Source organism: Myotis yumanensis, unplaced genomic scaffold (assembly GCF_028538775.1).
Source record: "Myotis yumanensis isolate MYYU_CA2020_CCGP unplaced genomic scaffold, mMyoYum1.0.hap1 SCAF_2, whole genome shotgun sequence".
Classification (NCBI taxonomy): Eukaryota; Metazoa; Chordata; class Mammalia; order Chiroptera; family Vespertilionidae; genus Myotis; species Myotis yumanensis.
In genome coordinates this window covers 161,827,581-161,846,220 of record NW_027223753.1, presented here as the reverse complement: position 1 = coordinate 161,846,220, position 18,640 = coordinate 161,827,581, and the positions used below count along the sequence as shown (strand labels likewise).

The window sequence follows — 18,640 nt, the reverse complement described above, 5'->3', positions numbered from 1 at the left end:
GCTCACACCCTTTACTCTCCTCCCTCCACGATGCTTCCTGAATAGACCACAGAAATATATAAATGGAGAACATCTATCTACTGGAGAACGGGGATCATCCAGAAACTCGGAAAAATTTCTGGGAAATACAGTGGAACCTAAGATTTTAAACTTAATTCATTCCAGAGGCTGTTCAAAAACTGGAGCATTTTTCCCATTAGAAATAACGTAAATTGAATTAATCCATTCAGACCCTCAAGTGATTCCGTTTTAACTTTTCTTATATATAATGCATGTCTAATGTACCGCTTAACCTATAAACACCTGAAAAACAAAAAGAACATGAAATGTAAATGAAAACAAAATGGAATTAAATATACAGTAAATAGTGAAAATTTAATAAGCAACAAAAGCAAAAAAAAACAGAACATTCACAGCACAATATCCTGAGATGTTAACAGCAGTAAACTCTTGAGCATCCTCTCCTTCTGTCACCTGAGAGACACGTGACTGATCATATAGGGCTCAGGAGGAAAGGGTTGTCAGCTTGAGAGGCAGTGTTTGAGATGTGAGACGTTTTAGAATCAAGGTCTGACTGCAGTGCATTTGGGACGTGATTGAGAGGGCTGCCTAACTGGTGATGCCACGTGTGTGATGGTGGGGCCTGTGAGCAAAGGTGGTAGAAACCGAGACGTGGACAATATGAGCTCTGTTGCTTAGCTTCTTTTTCCTTATTTCTAGTGAAGTCTGACTTCCCTCTCTTGTCAACGACAGTTGGGACAATTATGTAGGATCTTGAAGCAAACCTCCAAATGGAACCTCACCTCCTGACGCTGCTGCCTTTTTACATAAGTGAAGGAGCAGCTTGTCCATTTGTAATCCAAACAAGGCAAAAGGAAGCTGTGCCTGGATTTTAGCACAGGTCCCTGCTGCTGGGAGAAGACAGTCAGAAACCCTCTGCTGAAATGAAAGCCAGGTATTGGTCAGCTTTCCACTTCCCCACCTTGCTCCCTTCAGTGAGTGAATAGTGGCAGTTCTGAGAACCAGCACCATTTGGATACCTAGACTATCACTTTTAAGAGGAGAACGACTAATATTTTAATACTGTTTGGGCATCACATTAGACACAAAATAAAGAACACAAGAAATGTTGTATTTTGATGTCCTAAATGCTGTACTCTTTATGTCCTAAAATTTTTGTGCCGCAGCAACTAAAAGAATCAAAAAGCCTGATCTAAAGATGGGGAGTGGGTGGGAGAATCCTCAAATGTGTAAGACTTTACCACAGACAGGACTGTGACTGCTTCGCCAACACCAGTCTCACTAAAGAATGCCTGAAAACTAATGCAGTGATTACAGCTGTTCAGTATATCCTAAGCATGATGATAACTCTAGAAGTCACTCCAACACAGGATCCACGGAGGAATCCAGGCAGTATAAAAGGCTGCTTGTTATCCAGCCAATGCATCTCAGCAGACAGTGGGTCTTCGAGGCCTTCACAAAAAGTATCCGACACTCAAACGCCAAGTCTACTCAAATAGGCTTCCCAGGCAGCTTTTCTGTACATCTCCGCTGCTTCCAGACGATTGGCTGATGCTATTATGCCCCGGCCTACAATGATGATGTCAGAACCTCGTTTGCCAATAATTTCTTGTGGGCTATTGTACTGCTGGCCGAGATTATCACCTGCAGAAACACAAAAGTTACTATCCAACACAATACAGAACATCAGAAAACCTGCCACGTGACTTTTTGGGAAAAGTATCTAACCATCTTTAAATAACACCATGCTCTGGCTTTCCATGTTCCTTCTGCACAGCAAGTGAGTGAATGCAGGTGAAGAAAGACCCCGGACAGGCTAGAGATATCCACAGTGAAGCAGCTAACGAACTCTTTTTCAGTGTCTAATTGTACAGCATTTATAGTGTAACAGTATTAAAAAAAAAAAAAAGTAAATCTACCAATGCCAAGAAAGGTTCAATACAAAAAATAAAATAAGACAAAGCCCTTACAATTGAAGGCAATTTTAGTATACACATCAGAATCACATGCCACACCACTGGGAAAGTCCTCAGAAGGCACTGAACGGGACCACGACCACATATGTGAACCTTTCTGCCGCAACCCCATCAAGTGCTCAGACTATACAGGGGAGCAAAAGTTGGTTTACAGTTGTTCGTATGCAATACAATAATCTATAGTAATACAAGAATAAACTCTGTTTCACATACAACTAAAAGCCTACCTTTGCCCCACCCTGTATATAAAGCCTGTTCCTTAGTTTTGTTTTTTTCATTCTTTTTATATATTTTTATTGAGGTATAACTAACATATAACATTAGTTTCAGGTGTACAACATGATTCAATATTTATATACACTGAGAACTAATCACCACAATAAGTCTACTTAACATCAACTGGCATAATTACTAAATCTTCTTTTGTGAAGAGAACTTTCAAGATTTAGCAACTTTCAAATATGCAATACAATATAATCGACTATAGTTGCCTTGCTGTGAATACATCCTCATGACTTAAAACCTTTGAGCCCCATCACCCATGTCTCCCACCCTTCAACCCCTACTTCTGGCAACCCACCAACCTGTTCTCTGTATCAATGAGCTTATTTAATTTTTTGTTTGTACTTAAATTTCACATATAAGTGAACTCACGCGGAATAACTTCTTGTGGGCTATTGTACTGTCAGTCAGTCTCAGTCTGACTTAGTTCACTTAGCATAATGGCCTTGCGGTACATCCATGTTGTTGTAAATGGCAAGATTTCATTTTCATATGGTTGAAAATATATACATAATTAAAATTTCTTTATCCATCAATAGACACATAGGTTGTTTCCATATCTTGGCTATTGTAAACAATGCTGCAATGAACATGGGGGTACATATTTCTTTTCAAGTTAGGTTTTTGTTTTCTTAGGATAAATACTCACAGTGGAATTGCTAGATCATATGGAAGTTCTATTTTAAATTTTTTGAGGAACCCTGTTATACTGTTTCCCTTAGTAGCTGCACCAATATATATTCCCACCAACAGTACACAGGGTGCCCCTTTCCCCACATCCTTGCCAACACCAGTTATTTCTTGCCTTTTGATAAGTCATTCTAGAAGGTGTGAGGTGATGTCTCATTGTGGTTTTCATTTGTAACCTCCCTGATGATTAGTGATGCTGAGCATCTTTTCATGTATCTGTTGGCCATGTGTATGTCTTCTTTGGAAAAATGTCCAAAGAAGATCTGCCCATTTTTAAATCAGATTATTTGTTTGCTATTGAGTTGTACAAATTTTTAAAAATACTTTATCAGATACATAATTTACAAATATTTTCTCCCATTCAGTAGGCTGTCTTTTCATTTGTTAATAATTTCCTTTGCTGTGCAGAAGCTTTTTTGTTTGATATCATCCTGCTTGTTTATTTTTGCTTTTTGGTGTCAGATTTTAAAAAATTATTGCCGAGACCTATGTCAAAGAGCTTAACTTTTTTTCTAGGAATTAAAGGTCTTACATTCAACACCTGAAGTGTATGGAGTAAGATAGTGATCCCATTTCATTTTCTTTTGCATGTGGCTGTCCAATTTTCCCAACCACATTTTATTGAAGAAACTGTTTTTTATTTTTTAAACTTTTTTTTTTAAAATCCTACCCACGGATATTTTTCCATTGATTTTTAGAGAGAGTGGAAAGGAGAGGGAAAGACAGAAATATCGATGTGAGAGAGACACATCGATTGGTTGCCTCCTACATGAGCCCAGACCAGGGCCCACGTGGGGAGAAGCCTGCAACTGAGGTACATGCCCTTGACCGGAATTGAACCCGGGACCCTTCAGTCCACAGGCCAACACTCTATTCACTGAGACAAACCCGATAGGTTGAAGAAACTGTTTTTGTTTTTTTTCTCTGTTGTATATTCTAGGCTTCTTTTTTTTTAATGAATTGACCATATACGTGTTGTTTTACTTCTGAACTCTATTCTGTTCCATTCATCTATATGTCTGTTTTTATGCCAATAACATACTGTTTTGATTACTATAGCTTTGTTGTTCTTTCTTAAGACTGCTTTGGCTATTCAGGGTCTTATATGGTTTCACACAAATTTTAGGATTGTTTTTTCTATTTCTATGAAAAATGCCATTGGAATTTTGATAGGGATTGCACTGACTGTAAATTGCTTTGGGTAGTATGGACATTTTAATTACATTAATACTTCAAATCCACAAGCACAGAAAATATTTTATATATTTGTTTTCTTCAATTTCATTAATGTAGTTTTCAGTTTACAGGTCTTCCATCTCCTTGATTAAATTTATTTATTGCTAGGTATTTTATATTTTTGATGCAACAATAAACGAGACTGCTTTCTTAATTTCTTTTGCTGATAGTTTGTTATTGGTATATAAGAAATGCAACGAGATGGAAGGTAGGACAGAATAAACTCCCATACCTGTGATAAGCTAATTCAGGAAAAATAAAAATTTTCCAGGTCATTTTTCTTTCACATTAAAAATCAAAGCAGCTTTATTGAGTCCCACAGGATATTAAAATATGTATATTTTTATAACCTAGATTACTACTGATTAGAGACTATCAGTGAGAAAATGTGCAGTTTTTCAGCCACTACAACTGTATTTCTCAGACCGCTGAAGTGCTGCAGGTTCAAACAAGCGTGGGAGACAGGACAGATCCCTATTCCACTCTGGAGTCACAACAGACATTAGCATCTAAGGCTCTGCAAGGTCCTCTACCAAATATCAAAACTGTTGCTTCTGTTTAGCCTAGCATATTCTTCCTGGAGCACAGAGCACCTTCTTTGGCAGCACATTTAGAACAACAGTTGGAAAACACAACTAAAATATCTGATACATTCTAATGAAAAGTATTTTTCTAAATTTTCACCCTAAAATTAGACTGCAAGCTACTTTGCATACCTAAGTCAGTATCCCCAGGCCAAAGGGCTCATTCATTACTGTTCTAGACAAACAAGCTTTCTCTTTAGCAACTTTATAACAACAAAATTTCATTTAGCCTTTGCGGACTTGGGTAAAGAAGCATTTTGGAAGAACCATGACCAATGAACAGACTTACCTCCTGCTTCTAACTGAACTCCTGGAGTCAAGTGAAGAAATTCTGGTTTCATGCTTACTCGGGAGCCAGAAATAAAACCAAACACAAATTCAGAATGCTCCTCAGCCATTCTAACCTAAATGGAATGTAATAGGACAGATTACAAGAAAGCAGTTAACCATACAGAATAATAATTCTACAAGTAAAGTAAAAAACTGGCTGTATTAACTAGTAAGAAACTGCTATTTTATGGATGTCTTTCCTCATTTCATATTAAATTCATTATATCTAACACAGGTAATCTTAGCTATGAATCTACATACTTGCTCCATTAACCCTGTCTCTCCCTTTCTCCCAATTAACCATACCCTAAAAACAGTGTCCATACTATACTATAGTAAATCCTATATAACTATGGTGGTCTAGAACAGGGTTCCTCAAACTTTTTAAACAGGGGGCCAGTTCACTGTCCCTCAGACCGTTGGAGGGCCGGCCTATAGTTTAAAAAAAAAACTATAAACAAATTCCTATGCACACTGCACATATCTTATTTTGAAGTAAAAAAACAAAACAGGAACAAATACAATATTTACATTTGCATGTGGCCCGCGGGCCGTAGTTTGAGGACCCCTGGTCTAGAATCTAGATGCTGCATCATTACTTACTTTTAATAATGCTTGGGGACCCACCTACTTCCATAAAGGATATGAGGAAAGTACTCTAGAATAATTTCTAAACAGTATAAAACTACATTGAAGACTTACTGCCTATTACACAGGGGGCTCCATATTCAATGATAGCTATGTTGTCAAGAGCTAAAGAAATCTCAACTCTACTGCTTTCCCTCTTCTTTAATATTTGCTAATAATTGGTCTCCACAATTTCTATATCATTACCCCACATTCATAGGAGTTTCTCTAGAAGGTCTGACTTCCTCATTTGGCTCTTCCCTGAGACTTACACTGTTCTGTTCTTGCCACCAGTACTACTACCTACCAGAAAGTGATGTCTTGTCCTTGACCAGACCCAGATCCCCAGAATGACCCATGGACCCCTCTGTTGTGAGAATTGGGAAATCAGTTGTTTATGGACACAGTTCAGGTGTGGGGTTAAAACCTGGTCCTAGGGCCATGTGAGTTCTTCAGTTCCATAGAGAGTATTTGAAATAACAAAATATCTGTAAAGGTGATTAATTATCCTCTCATTTTATTCTGGAATGTAAGGGTGGGTGCTGGATATTAAGTGCAGTGTTATAAAAACTTTTACTAATGGGGAGTTACTGGAGGAAACAATGTGTATGGGCTCTAGTTAAGAGCTTTACCATACAATACCAATCAACATCAAAGACTAAACAAACAAACAAACAAACAACATGTGGGCTGCTGTCCTGAGAATGCATCTCTGTGGGATTTGGGAGGTTCTGAGACACTGCATATCTGGGAAGCAGCTCTTCAATTTCAACTCATGCTGAGATTAAAAACAACTCTATCTTAAAGGTCAGGTAAGCGTGGCAAATGTTTATCTGACCAAATATCTGTTTCAATGTTTCTCTCTTGGGTGTACAATTCAAATCTCTTAAGTGTTCACCACAAGATATAAAATGCTATTAACTACCAGAGAATTCTAGCCAATGAGTATTAATATACTGTCACATTAACAGCAGCTTTTTTTTTTTTAGCAGTTCCATAGACCCAAAAAGAAGATATTTTCTTCCTCTAGAACATGCGGTTTACAGCCCAGTCCCTCTGTCACTTACCGCTGCTTTAGTGTAGTTCCCAGTGGCCAAGGAGCCAGCGGAGCTCATTTCCGCAATGAGCAGGCACCCCCGGTGCAGAGAATGGCCAACTTCTTGCAGGCCTTTCACAACTCCTGAGCCTGGCACCACGTGAGCATTTACTACATCTGCCCAGGAAGCTATTTTAAAGACACCACCTAAGAAAGAGGCAAAAAGATATTTCTTAAATTTCACACAAAAACCTTTAACATTTTGCCCAAACAAGTAGAGTATGAAATAATGTCTTAGTAACATGTTAATGAAATAGTGAAACACTTCAAGAATTTTAGTGTTTCAGTGGACTTATGTATGGTTCTAAGTGTGAAAAATTTATTCACCTAGTAGCTAGTTGAGATCACAGTGAGAAAATTCTTGCAAGTTCTGTACTTAGTTTACAAGCAACACTAAACAGTTCTTTCTTGCAGGCTGAAGCTGTGACCAATAAAACTTATGCAATTAGAAATGAACCCCAGTGAAGATGGGTGTTTATGAAGGTCAAAGATATCAACATTTGGAAATTCCTCCGAAGATGACAAATTTTCATTCTGCAGGGATCTCATAGCAACTTTACCATTTCTCAAATCTTCTACTTGTTCCTAAGGTCTCTTTCGGTCTTCAAGTATCAATAAGCAATTATTTTCATTTAAAATGCTAACGGCAATAACCCTAATTGATTTTTTAAAGACTCTATGTTAACTTGTAGAAAGTTTATATAACTCTTATATTAGTCAACAAAAGAGGACATGTGAGGCACATAAAAAGAAAACATGCTTATAGACAAATCTATCCCAAAGAAATAGCTTCAGTATAAGCATGTATCACTTAAAAAAAAACCTCAAAAGATGTCTATAAATGTTAATAACATGATAAAATAAATATAAGGTTAAGTGAAGAAAAAGCATTAGATATGTACACTATGGCAGAAATTTGCATAGAAGGATAGGTAGAGAATTAAGCTATTTTTTCAACCAACATATGCTCTATTTTGAGTTTAACAAAATATTTTTAAAAGAATGTGTACCATCAACAAAACTTGTTCTGCTAAAAATAAATTTTACAACTTTATACTACTTTTTCATTGTTTCCCACAGCTGCAATTTTCATTCTTCAAATAACAGAATTCACTGTTTTCCCATGCCCAACCTCTGTCATTTTTGCCTGCTTAGACCCTCTGTTCCTATCTTCTGGCATCAGCACACCTTTTTTTTTTTTTTTTTTTTTTTAGGGGAACTACCCTTTACCAGATCTTGGTTTAAGAAGTTTATACAGAGTTAACCACCTCACATTACCTACCAGGAGTGGGGCAAATTATACAGGCGTTAGCTATATCTTTAGCTATTCTATACCCAGTGACTGAATTGGGGTAGGCATGAGGACTGTGCCTACCTGAGAAGGAAAAAGGAAGAAGGCAGAGCTAATAGAAGAGAAAGCAAGTCCAAAAAACATCACTTGAGCTCCTGGATCCAACCATGCTTGTCAGCCTGTTCTATGGATGGACTTTCAGTGATGTGAGCCAATACATTTCCCTTTTTGCTTCAGCTAGTTTAAGCTGGATTTCTGATTCCTGCAGATTCCTGAATAATACTTACCTTCATACTGCTTTTTTACTGTGTTTCCTATGTCCGCAAATTTCCGGTCTTCAAATATTAAGAACTCATGGTGTTTTGCCAGAGTTGTTAACTCCTTCATCACATCCAGAGTAAAATCATTCAAAATATCTACGTGAGTCTTGAGCATGCAGATGCTGGGTCCTAAAGCATCTGCTAGCTGCAACAGCTCTCTGGACTCCGAAATGTCAGCAGACAGACACAGATTGGTCTCCTTCTTTTGCATAAGCCTGAGCAGCTTGGATGCAACTGGGTGGATCCCGGGCAGCTCTGCACGTGCACCAAAGCTGAGTTCTTCGGGTGCTTTCTTTATAGATGGGAGAGAACCATTCTGATCAGATGCCACAAAAACATTCTCCTGAATAAATTTCTTCACTCTCTCAACCATCTCAGCATCAATTTTTTTCTGTTGCTCAAGAATCTCCAGCACTTTGGACAATGTACACACTGAGTGGAGATGAAGCCCATGAGCCTGCAGCTTATCCTTGCCTCCTTGCTCTCTGTCCAGCAGCACTATGACATCCGTGACCTTCAAGCCCTCCTTCTGAAGAACCTCAACAGTTTCCAAAACACTAGATCCACTGGTAACGACATCTTCAATGATCAAACAGTTTTCTCCTGGATTAATAGCCCCTTCTACAAGACGTTTAGTACCTGGACAAGAAAGAATTACATTGATTCCAATTTAATATTTCATCAACTCAAGATGTATCTTACAAAATAAATCTGCATGTATTTATGAAGAGGTGGATAATCTAAATCTTATTTTCTGAAAAACTACATTGGAACAACTTTATTTCTAATGAATCTTCAATGTTTTATAATTACTGTTTTATCCAATGTCTAGTATTCCAAAATTGTCAGTTACAGATATAGAATATTTACAGTAAAACTAGCAAATTATTTTGGATTGTAAATAAAAACTCTTAACATGTTTATAATCAAAGTTTCAAATATGGGGTTTCTTAAAGCAAGATAACCTAGATCAAGGAAAGTGATGAAACAAAGAATAACACAATATTCTCAATGAAATCATTCCTTTTTCCATCAACAAACCAGTTCATAACTCAAGATCAGCCAGAAAATTGGCCTTTGCATATATAGATTCAGGAGAGAAAATACTCAGCAACCATTTAGACCAATCATTACAACTTTATAAATTATATAATGCAATGTGACTAAATATATTTTGCCATTCCAACTCCAAGATAGATTCTTTTCAGATAATCTACAAAATGTAAATAACTCAGGCTGAAGACTTTACAGACTCATTTTTAGACTCATTTTTCTGTTTCCCACTACCTAAATTGTCTAATTTTGAAACAGAAATAGAATTGGTGACCATTTTGCCCACTTTTTGAGCTTTACCACACACAGATACCATCTTTGCCTTTTTCCCATTCCTTTCCTATTGAAGAATTGGCAAGTTTCACTGAGTCAGCTTGGACTAGAACGCAAGACTGCGAGTACTTATAGGCATATTTAAAAATTAACGATCTTATTCTAAGAAATATTTTTTGAAGACAAATCATAAGGAAATATAAATAATAGCTTCCTTGTGGGCAGAGATTCATACAGATAAATAGTGTGCCTTCAAGCAGCATATATTCTTACTATTTTTTAAGTAGACAATGTTAAACAAAACTAGCCAAACTAGTTTAACAAAACACCAATAAATACAGCACTTCCATTTAACAACTCCTGGTCAATCGTGTTTCAGCTATATCCCTTCTCCCTTCCTCCCCCCATAGTTTTCAGAAGCAACTCTCAGAAATCATGATTTCATCATAAAAATTTTTAGAATGCATCTATAAAAGGATTCTTTTAAAAAAATAACACAAATACTATCACATCAACACAAAGCAAAACCCATTGCTTCCTTAATATAAAAAAATGACCCTAACCGGTTTGGCTCAGTGGATAGAGTGTCGGCCTGCAGACTGAAGGGTCCTGGATTCGATTCCCATCAAGGACACATGCCTGGGCTGCGGGCTCGATCCCCAGTAGGGGGTGTATAGGAGGCAGCTGATCAATGATCTTCTCTCATCATTGATGTTTCAATCTCTCTCTCCCTTTCTGAAATCAATAAGAAAATATATTTTTTAAAGAAATCAAATATGAAATTCCAATATTTTTAGGTTAATTTGGTTTTAAAGCAAGCCCACATATTTAAAACATCACCTAATAATTTATTGCCCATGAAAAAAGTATCTTCATTAAGAACTTCATGTGGCATTTATATTGTTTTGAGTAATTTTATTTATGTATATTTCTTCATGTAATTTAAATATTAATATACTGGGAAAGTACTCTTAGAACACACTGCTGACAAGAGAAGGGCTGGTAAAAATGTTGGATCTCACAGCTATAGTGCAAAAAACAAAAAACAAACAAACAAACAAAAAACCCCAATGTTTTTCGTTGCCATTTTACTTCTAGACTCTAAAGCAGCGGTTCTCAACCTGTGGTTCGCGACCGAATGACCCTTTCACAGGGGTCACCTAAGACCATCGGAAAACACATATATAATTTACATATTGTTTTTGTGATTAATCACTATGCTTTAATTATGTTCAATTTGTAACAATGAAATTGGGGGTCACCACAACATGAGGAACTGTATTAAAGGGTTGCGGCATTAGGAAGGTTGAGAACCATTGCTCTAAAGGAAAGGAAGGTGATTTATAGCAATAGTTGCCATAACAACTTAAAGGACCTATGGTGTAACAGCAGTGCCTAGAAGAAGAAAAACTTCTAGCAGTGTGAGGTTACCGTAATCCTTTGTTTCTTTTCTTCTAATAAGCATCGGGATTTGGTTAGTTGAACAGATAACTGTAGCCAATGGTAAAGCTGTGTAAGGGACTCCACAGACAGTGTCAAAACTGATCCCTGCATTTTGGGCAGTTTGAAATAAAAGTTCTGCAACCTGTAAAAAAACAACAACAAAAAACAGAACACATGAACTATTACTGTTCTATTTTAAACTGTGTACAAATAAGGTAGCATAACCTTAAAGACAGTAGGAAATAGTCTCAAACCTGATCAGAAAACTACAAATGCCTTTTTGTTAAATCACCCTCTGCATAAACCCATTTACAAATATAAAAACGAAACAATTAGTCTGCTCTTCTAAACTCAGGGTCTGTTCTGAGGACAATATAGGATGTGTAAGGGAAGCTATGGTGTTGACCCCAAGGACTAAAGATGGCCCCCAAGGTTCCCAGTTTCCTTTGGTAATCCATATACTTTCAGTATTTAAACCTATTACCTACTAATTGTATTTTCTTCCTGAAAAAAGTCTTCAGTTATGAAGGTTCATAACAACAATTAAGAAAACAATTCCATTTGAATAAGGAACAAATTTAACCAAGGAGGTCAAAGACCTGAATACTGAAAACTATAAGATAATGATGAAAGAAATTGAAGACACAAATAAATGGAAAGATCTTCTATACTCATGGATTGGAAGAACTAATATTGTTAGAATGTCCACACTACAAAACAACCTACATATTCAATGCAACCCCTATCAAAATTCCAATGGCAAGGGACAAAGTCAATGCGGCCCCTGGCCTGATAGCTCACTTATCAGAGCACTGTCCTGATACACCAAGGTTGCAGGTTCAATCTCCAGTCAGGGCACAAACAAGAAGAACCAACAAATGCATAAATAACATGAACAACAAACTGATGTCTTTCTGTCTCTCCCCCCTTCGTCTCTCTCTCTAAAAATCAATATTAAAAAAAAAAAAAAAGATGGCAGAGTAGGTAAATCCTGAACTCACCATCTCCCATGAACATATGAAAATTACAACTAAATTACAGAACAACCATCACTGAGAATCACCTAAAGCAGCAGTTGCCAACCTTTCGGACCTTGCGGACCACCAGTTGGTGACCACTGACCTGAAGACTAGCTGAACAGAATTCTGAAAACGAAGGATAGAAAGAAATCACATCAAGACAAGTAGGAAGGGTGAAGACGCAGACTGGGGAGCTCCCACATCCACAGTGTAGGGATTATTAAAAAGGGAGGATAGCTAGGTTATGGAGGTCCCCTCTGGAGTGAGGGGTCCAAGCCTCACCCCTGGCTCCCCTGCCCAGGGTACCTGAGCCAGGAAGAATACCCATAACATCTGGTTTTGCGAACCAGCGGGGATTGTGCCCCAGAAAGACAAAGGGTTATGGGAGACTGAGATGCTGCTCTTAAAGGGCTTGAGTACAAACTTGCTCCAAGCTCCAGTACAGAGGCAGCAGCTTGAGAAGCACCTGGATCATAAGGGGGAGGAATTCAACTGACTCACTTTAGGGTATGTGCGGAGGAGCAGGAACTGGGAGGATCCTCTGAGGGGACGAAGTGCTGGCAAGCACTACTGTTCCTTTGTTCAGCTCTCCTCACCCCCAGCTGGCCTGGCATGGGCAAGTACACAATATGCCACTCTTCATTAGCCTGGCTAACACAAACCACCTGCCCTGGCATCTTCCCGACACATTACCCCACTCAACCTACTTGCCTAGCCGGAGCCTCTTCCAAAGCAGCCTCCCTGGGCTTGCCCTCCAGGCTCTGCCAAAGGTCCACCAATCCCACAAGTAGCAAGCAGCCTCAGCCTGCACTGTAGCTCCTCCCAAGTGGCCCCAAGCCTGGCACACGTGACGGCCAGGCTTGGCTTGCAACATGGATCCCACCAATCAGTCACAAGCCCAGAAAGGTGGCAGCCAGCCGTAGCTAGCATCTTAGCCTCTCCCAAGTGTCTACAAGCCCAGCACAAAAACACTGCTGAAATGTACAAGCACCGAGCCCCTCCCAAGCAGCTTCACAACCGACACACCCGATAGGTAGTTTTGCCTGGCACCAGAGCATTGCTCCCTGGGGAGAGTCTCCACACAACAGCTTGTCCACTGTAGTCAAAGCAGGCCTTTACAGCCAGTTAGCCCAAGGGTCAATCCTGCCCACAGACGTGCTAGCAACAATCGAGGTTCAACTCCAACAGGAAGGCACACACAACCTACAGCGAGAACACCCCTGGAGCACCTGGCTCCGGTGACCAGCGAGAACTGTGCTCTGGCCCCACAGAACACCTTCTATAAAAGCCGCTCTTTCAAGACCAGGAGATGTAGTGGGATCTACCCAATACATACACAAACAAACAGAGAGTCAGCCAAACTGAAGAGACAAAGAAATGTCATCAAAAGAACTAAAGCAATCTAACAGATAAATAGTTCAAAACATCTATAATAATAAAAGGGTAATAAATATGCTAATTATACTCTGGTTTCTCTTCAGATCGCATAAATATGCTAATTAGACCAGATGCCATTCCGGATGTCCTTCCAGATGAAGCCAGGACCAGAGTGAAGCCCGGATCCTGGGTGCCTGCTGGCGGCCAGATGGAAGCATAGGTCCCGGGGGCCGGAGGGAAGCTGGTGCCGGCAGCCAGGGGAAGGAAGGCCTACTCTTGGGCCTCTAGATGGTAATAAAGATGCTCAATGAACTCAGGATAATAGGAGAACTCAGGGAGACTTCAACAAACAGATCTAGAATATTAAAAAGAACCAATCAGAAATGAAGGATAGAATAACTGAAATGAACCCTGGCAGGTTGCTCAGTGGTTAGAGCATTAGCCCACAGACTGAAGGGTCATGGGTTCTAGTCTGGTCAAGAGCACGTACCTTGGTTTCAGGCTCAATCCCCAGCCCTGGTCAGGGTACGTGCAGGCAACCAACTGATCTCACATCAATGTTCCTCTCTCTGTGTCTCTCCCCCTCCCTTCTACTCTCTCTATAAATTAATGGGGGGAAAAAAATCCTCAGGCGAGGACTAACTAAAAATAAATGAAATGAAAAATTCACTAGAGGAACTCAACAGCAGATTGAATGAAGTAAAAGATCGAATCAGTGCTCTGGGACACAACGTAGCAAAAAACAGTTGAAACAGCAAAAAGAAAGGCCAAATTCATAGATACAGAGAAGAGATTGGTGGTTTCCAGAGGTGGGGGTTGGGGGGAGGTGTGAGGAATGAAATGGGTGAAGGTGGCCAAAAGAGACAAACGTGCAGTTATAAAATAAATGTCACGGGGATGTATGTGCAGTATGCTGACTATAGTTACTAATACTGCACTGCATATCTGAAAGTAAGGGTAGATAGTAAAAGTTATCACCAGAAAAAATATTCTTTAAGTATGTATGGTGATGGATATTAACTAGTCTTATTGCAGTGATCACTTTGCAATATATACAATTATTAAATCATTATATTATACACCTGAAATTAATATAATGTTATGTCAATTTTACCTAAAAAGAATCAATGCAAGAATATACAAAAATGTAAAAGAATGAAAAAAGTTTCATAATACAGAATCCATTATTTTATAATACCCTTTCCACATAAATCATCACATATTAATGCTAGAATGCATACTCCTACTGAACACCACCTTATTTTAAAAACAGAAAAGCAAACAAGCACTCAGAGTTGATCATAAGTCTTCAAAAATTTTTGCTCAGATGAAAAAAATCTATCAATATTTTTAACTTGCAAAAGATGTAATTTCTAGAATACCGAAAACATTAACATATTATCTAGAACTGTTACATCATTCTTTTAAGTGAATATAATGGGATGCAAATGCTGTAGTGATTTGATACTCAACATTTCCATTAAAAAAAAATGCTAGGCCATGATAGCTGGAAAAGCCTATATTTTGGGGGAACTCATATTTTCATTCCATTATTTCCGAAGAATTTTATTCAAATGCAATATATATTTATGTCTGAAAAACTTTACATTTCCTGTGACTGTAAGTCTCTAAGTGTTAAAAATTCTTCTGTATTGAGTTATCACAATTGTTATGAGCATAAAATAAATGAAAACATAATGTTCAAATTTTGATAGCATAAAAACTGATTATTTCAGAAATGCATTTTTTAGTGAGACAAACAATACTTTTTCTCCTTGCACTAGTTTAGGTATCTATGTAATTCAATAGTCCTTACTACTAGAAAGTTAGAGTTTAGTGTAAATTCTACTGCTTTTTTTTTGGATAGAAATATTGAGAAACTCTATTCATATAAAGTAGACATGAAAGAAGTTCTATTATACCGAGGTCTCTCAATGTTTTGAATTCCTTCCAAATTAACTACCAAAAAAATCACACCCACACCAAGATCTAGTATCAAAAAATAATTTTTAGTCTCCTGTCAACTGACGACTTGTTAAAAAAAAAACAACACATCAATTTTTCATTAGAAGAACCCCTCGTCACTCACTTTTTCCGCAGCACTGCTGAAATGCACCGCAGCAAGATTCCGGGTAGTGAGTTTCCAACCCATTTTAACTAGTGCTCCAATCCTTCCCAGAACAAGCACACATGACGTCAACATCCTTAAGTGAGAGGTGAAGCATACGTGTCTTCTAGACAGAACTTCTATGATGGTGGAAACGTTCTATACCTGCACTGTCCAATATGACAGTCACTAGCAACATGTGGCTATGCGAATTTAAAAATTCATAGTGCTCGACATTCACGTGGCTAGTGGCGACTGTCCCGAACAGCACACTCAGCCCCTCCTGCCCAGGGCGCGGTCCGCAGCTTCGGCTGGCGGTTAAGGAGAAGGGCACAACCTCAGGCCCTGCCTCGGATCTGCTCACCCCTATCACACCGCTGAACACAATCCCCAGGGGGTTCATATCTGCTCAAAGTTTGAGAAGCACTGTGCTAGTAACCTCTAATGCGTAGGAAGTTTCCCCTTATACTGACCATGAAAACAAAAACAAGAAACCCTCCATGAAATGTCCACCCTCAGGCCTTAATTCCTGCTCCTGGTCACACAGTGCAAAAGGGAGCCTCCTTCCAAGTATTTGAACAGCCACTAACTTCTCCCCACACTCACCCTTTTCTCTCTCCCCCACGTCTAACCTTCCGAGGTTAGATACACAGAAACCCTTCAACCACAGCTCTGCGAGACCGGGCCCCAAACTGGAGTCCCGACTCTGGCCAACCACGTGTCCAAGTCGGCGGGTAAACCAGCAGGCTGCTCTCTGGGTCCCCCAAAACGGACAGTTCCTGGCCTCCGGGCTTCTCACACGGGCTCCCCAGGCCGACAGCAGGGGCGCCCCTCCCGCTTAGCTCTGCGGCTCCCCAACTCCCGTCGCCCTCCTCTCTCTCCTGGGCCCCTTTTCCGCCACCCGCCCAGTTCTTCCCCGTTCCGGGCGGACACCTGACTCAGAAGACGTGGTCGAGACACGATGCCCCGCAGATCTACGTAGACGGGAGAAGAGAGCCCGCTCTTCAGCACGAAGTTCCCAAACTTGAAAGCCTGCACGTCGTACAGGCCCTGTACCAACGACCCCAAAGCTGCGTCGGCGGCCGCCATGGTGCAGGGGTTCCACACTGGCGCCAAAAGCCGTAGCGCGCGGGCACGGCGGCGCTCTGATGACGTCACCCCCGAAGCCCCGCCCCTTCCGCCCCTTTTCCGGCGGCGGACTGGCTCCGAGCGCGCTCTTCTGGGGCCCAGGAAACGAGGGTCAGGTGGCGGCAGTGCACCTGGCTGAGATTTATGTTTATGTCGGCGGCCTCTGCATGGGATCGATGGAATTTAAAGCCCGGCATAGGTAGATCGGTTCCAAGAACGTGACGCGAAGCCTTTCAAGAGGCTGTATCGGAACCCTGCCCACTTTTTAAAGCTGAGTCCTCTTAATTAGCTCCACTACTTAGGCAAGCACGTCTGTATTTACTGGTTACTAGCCACGCCCCCCCACCTGGTTTCACCAAATGAAGTGCAAGTTCTCGAAGGCGGGGACCTTTTCCCAATTTTTCTATTAACGTTCCAGCATCCGTCACGTGACAATGTCAGCAATTTGCACGTGGGACTATACAGCTCTCAGCAGGTTCATTACCTCCTCTGTGGGCTCTGTGTGTCCTGGAGGAGTATGTTTATTCCCCTTAGAGCAGCTCAGGTGCTCAGCATGTAGCACGTGTACAGCTGATGAAGAGGGAGGGAGGAGAGCAGAGGATGAATTGACTGGGATCCAGGTTATCCAGGAGGGTAACCTGGCCTGCCAATCTGAAATTCCAAGCATATTCGGTCTTTACAAATAAATCTCTTAAAGAGGAGGAAGTTCTCATTATGTGTAGAGGGCAGTACTTTAAGGCACACAACCCAGAAAGCCATAGGGCTAATGATTGTTGCTCATCAAATTGATTTCTATTTCATTTCAATATTATTTATGTATATCTGCGTTTTCTCTGAAGAAATTGTGCTGACCAACCAGTGTGAAGAGCCTGTCCGTTGACAGTTGTTTCTCACTTTAAATAAATGTAGTAAATCTTGATGAAATAGAAGCCAAATATTAAAACATATATATATATAATTGATTTCAGAGAGGAAGGGAGAGGAAAATCAATCAAATTAATTGAACCTGGGACCTTTCAGTCTGCAGGCCAACGCTCTATCCACTGAGCAAAACCAGCTAGGGCAAAATATTTTTTAAAATATATTTTTATTGATTTCAGAGAGGAAGGAAGAGGAAGACAGAGATAGAAACATCAATGATGAGAGGGAATCATTGATTGGCTGCATCCTGCATGCCCCCTATTGGGGACCGAGCCCACAACCTGGGCATGTACCTTTGAGTGGAATTGAACCAGGAACCCTTGAGTCCACAGGCTGACGCTCTATATACCCAGCAAAACCAGCTAGGGCAAAACATTTTGTTTTTATTGGCAAAATAAGCCAATCAATTTGAGCACTCTAGCTAACTGACACTGTACTATGAATCAGTCTTTTTTGCACTTGGGTGGCACATGCAGTCTTTCGAAGCCTGATCATATCTATGTAGGCTAATCCAGATTCCTCGAGTTCACACTATGATTCATAAACTTGTGCGATCCAGCCCAAACAGCCTGCCAATTTGCTAACAAAGTTGCCACATGAAACACTAGAATTCACACCTGAGGCTTAGTCAGCATTAAAAAAAAAAATGGCCCTGACTGGTTTGGCTCAGTGGATAGAACTTCGGCCTGCAGACTGAAGGGTCCTGGTTCATTCCGGTCAGGGGCATGTACCTTGGTTGCAGGCATATCCCTGGTAGGGAGTGTGCAGGAGGCAGCCGATCGATATTTCTCTCTTTGATGTTTCTGGCTCTCTATCCCTCTCCCTTCTCTCTGTAAAAAATCAATATCATATTAAAAAACAAAAAA

At 40.0% G+C, this 18,640-nt stretch overlaps 1 protein-coding gene across 6 annotated transcripts; it reads right to left on the bottom strand.

The window, feature by feature from the left end:
- Window positions 1-356: 356 nt before the first annotated feature.
- Window positions 357-16,832, bottom strand: UMPS (uridine monophosphate synthetase). Of its 6 annotated transcripts, none has more exons than XM_070406394.1 (7): window positions 16,659-16,733; window positions 15,708-15,822; window positions 11,211-11,364; window positions 8,421-9,092; window positions 6,814-6,989; window positions 5,079-5,193; window positions 357-1,665 (listed from the first exon to the last, which is right to left on the bottom strand). In XM_070406394.1, the coding sequence occupies exons 2-7, from the start codon at window positions 15,819-15,821 to the stop codon at window positions 1,496-1,498; spliced, it is 1,401 nt and encodes a 466-aa protein (XP_070262495.1). In that variant the 5' UTR covers window position 15,822; window positions 16,659-16,733; the 3' UTR covers window positions 357-1,495. The 6 variants fall into 6 exon arrangements, with proteins under 6 accessions (XP_070262495.1, XP_070262493.1, XP_070262494.1 ...); XM_070406392.1 differs by having other exon boundaries at window positions 15,708-15,890; window positions 16,659-16,727; XM_070406393.1 differs by having other exon boundaries at window positions 15,708-15,895; window positions 16,659-16,726.
- Window positions 16,833-18,640: the final 1,808 nt, after the last annotated feature.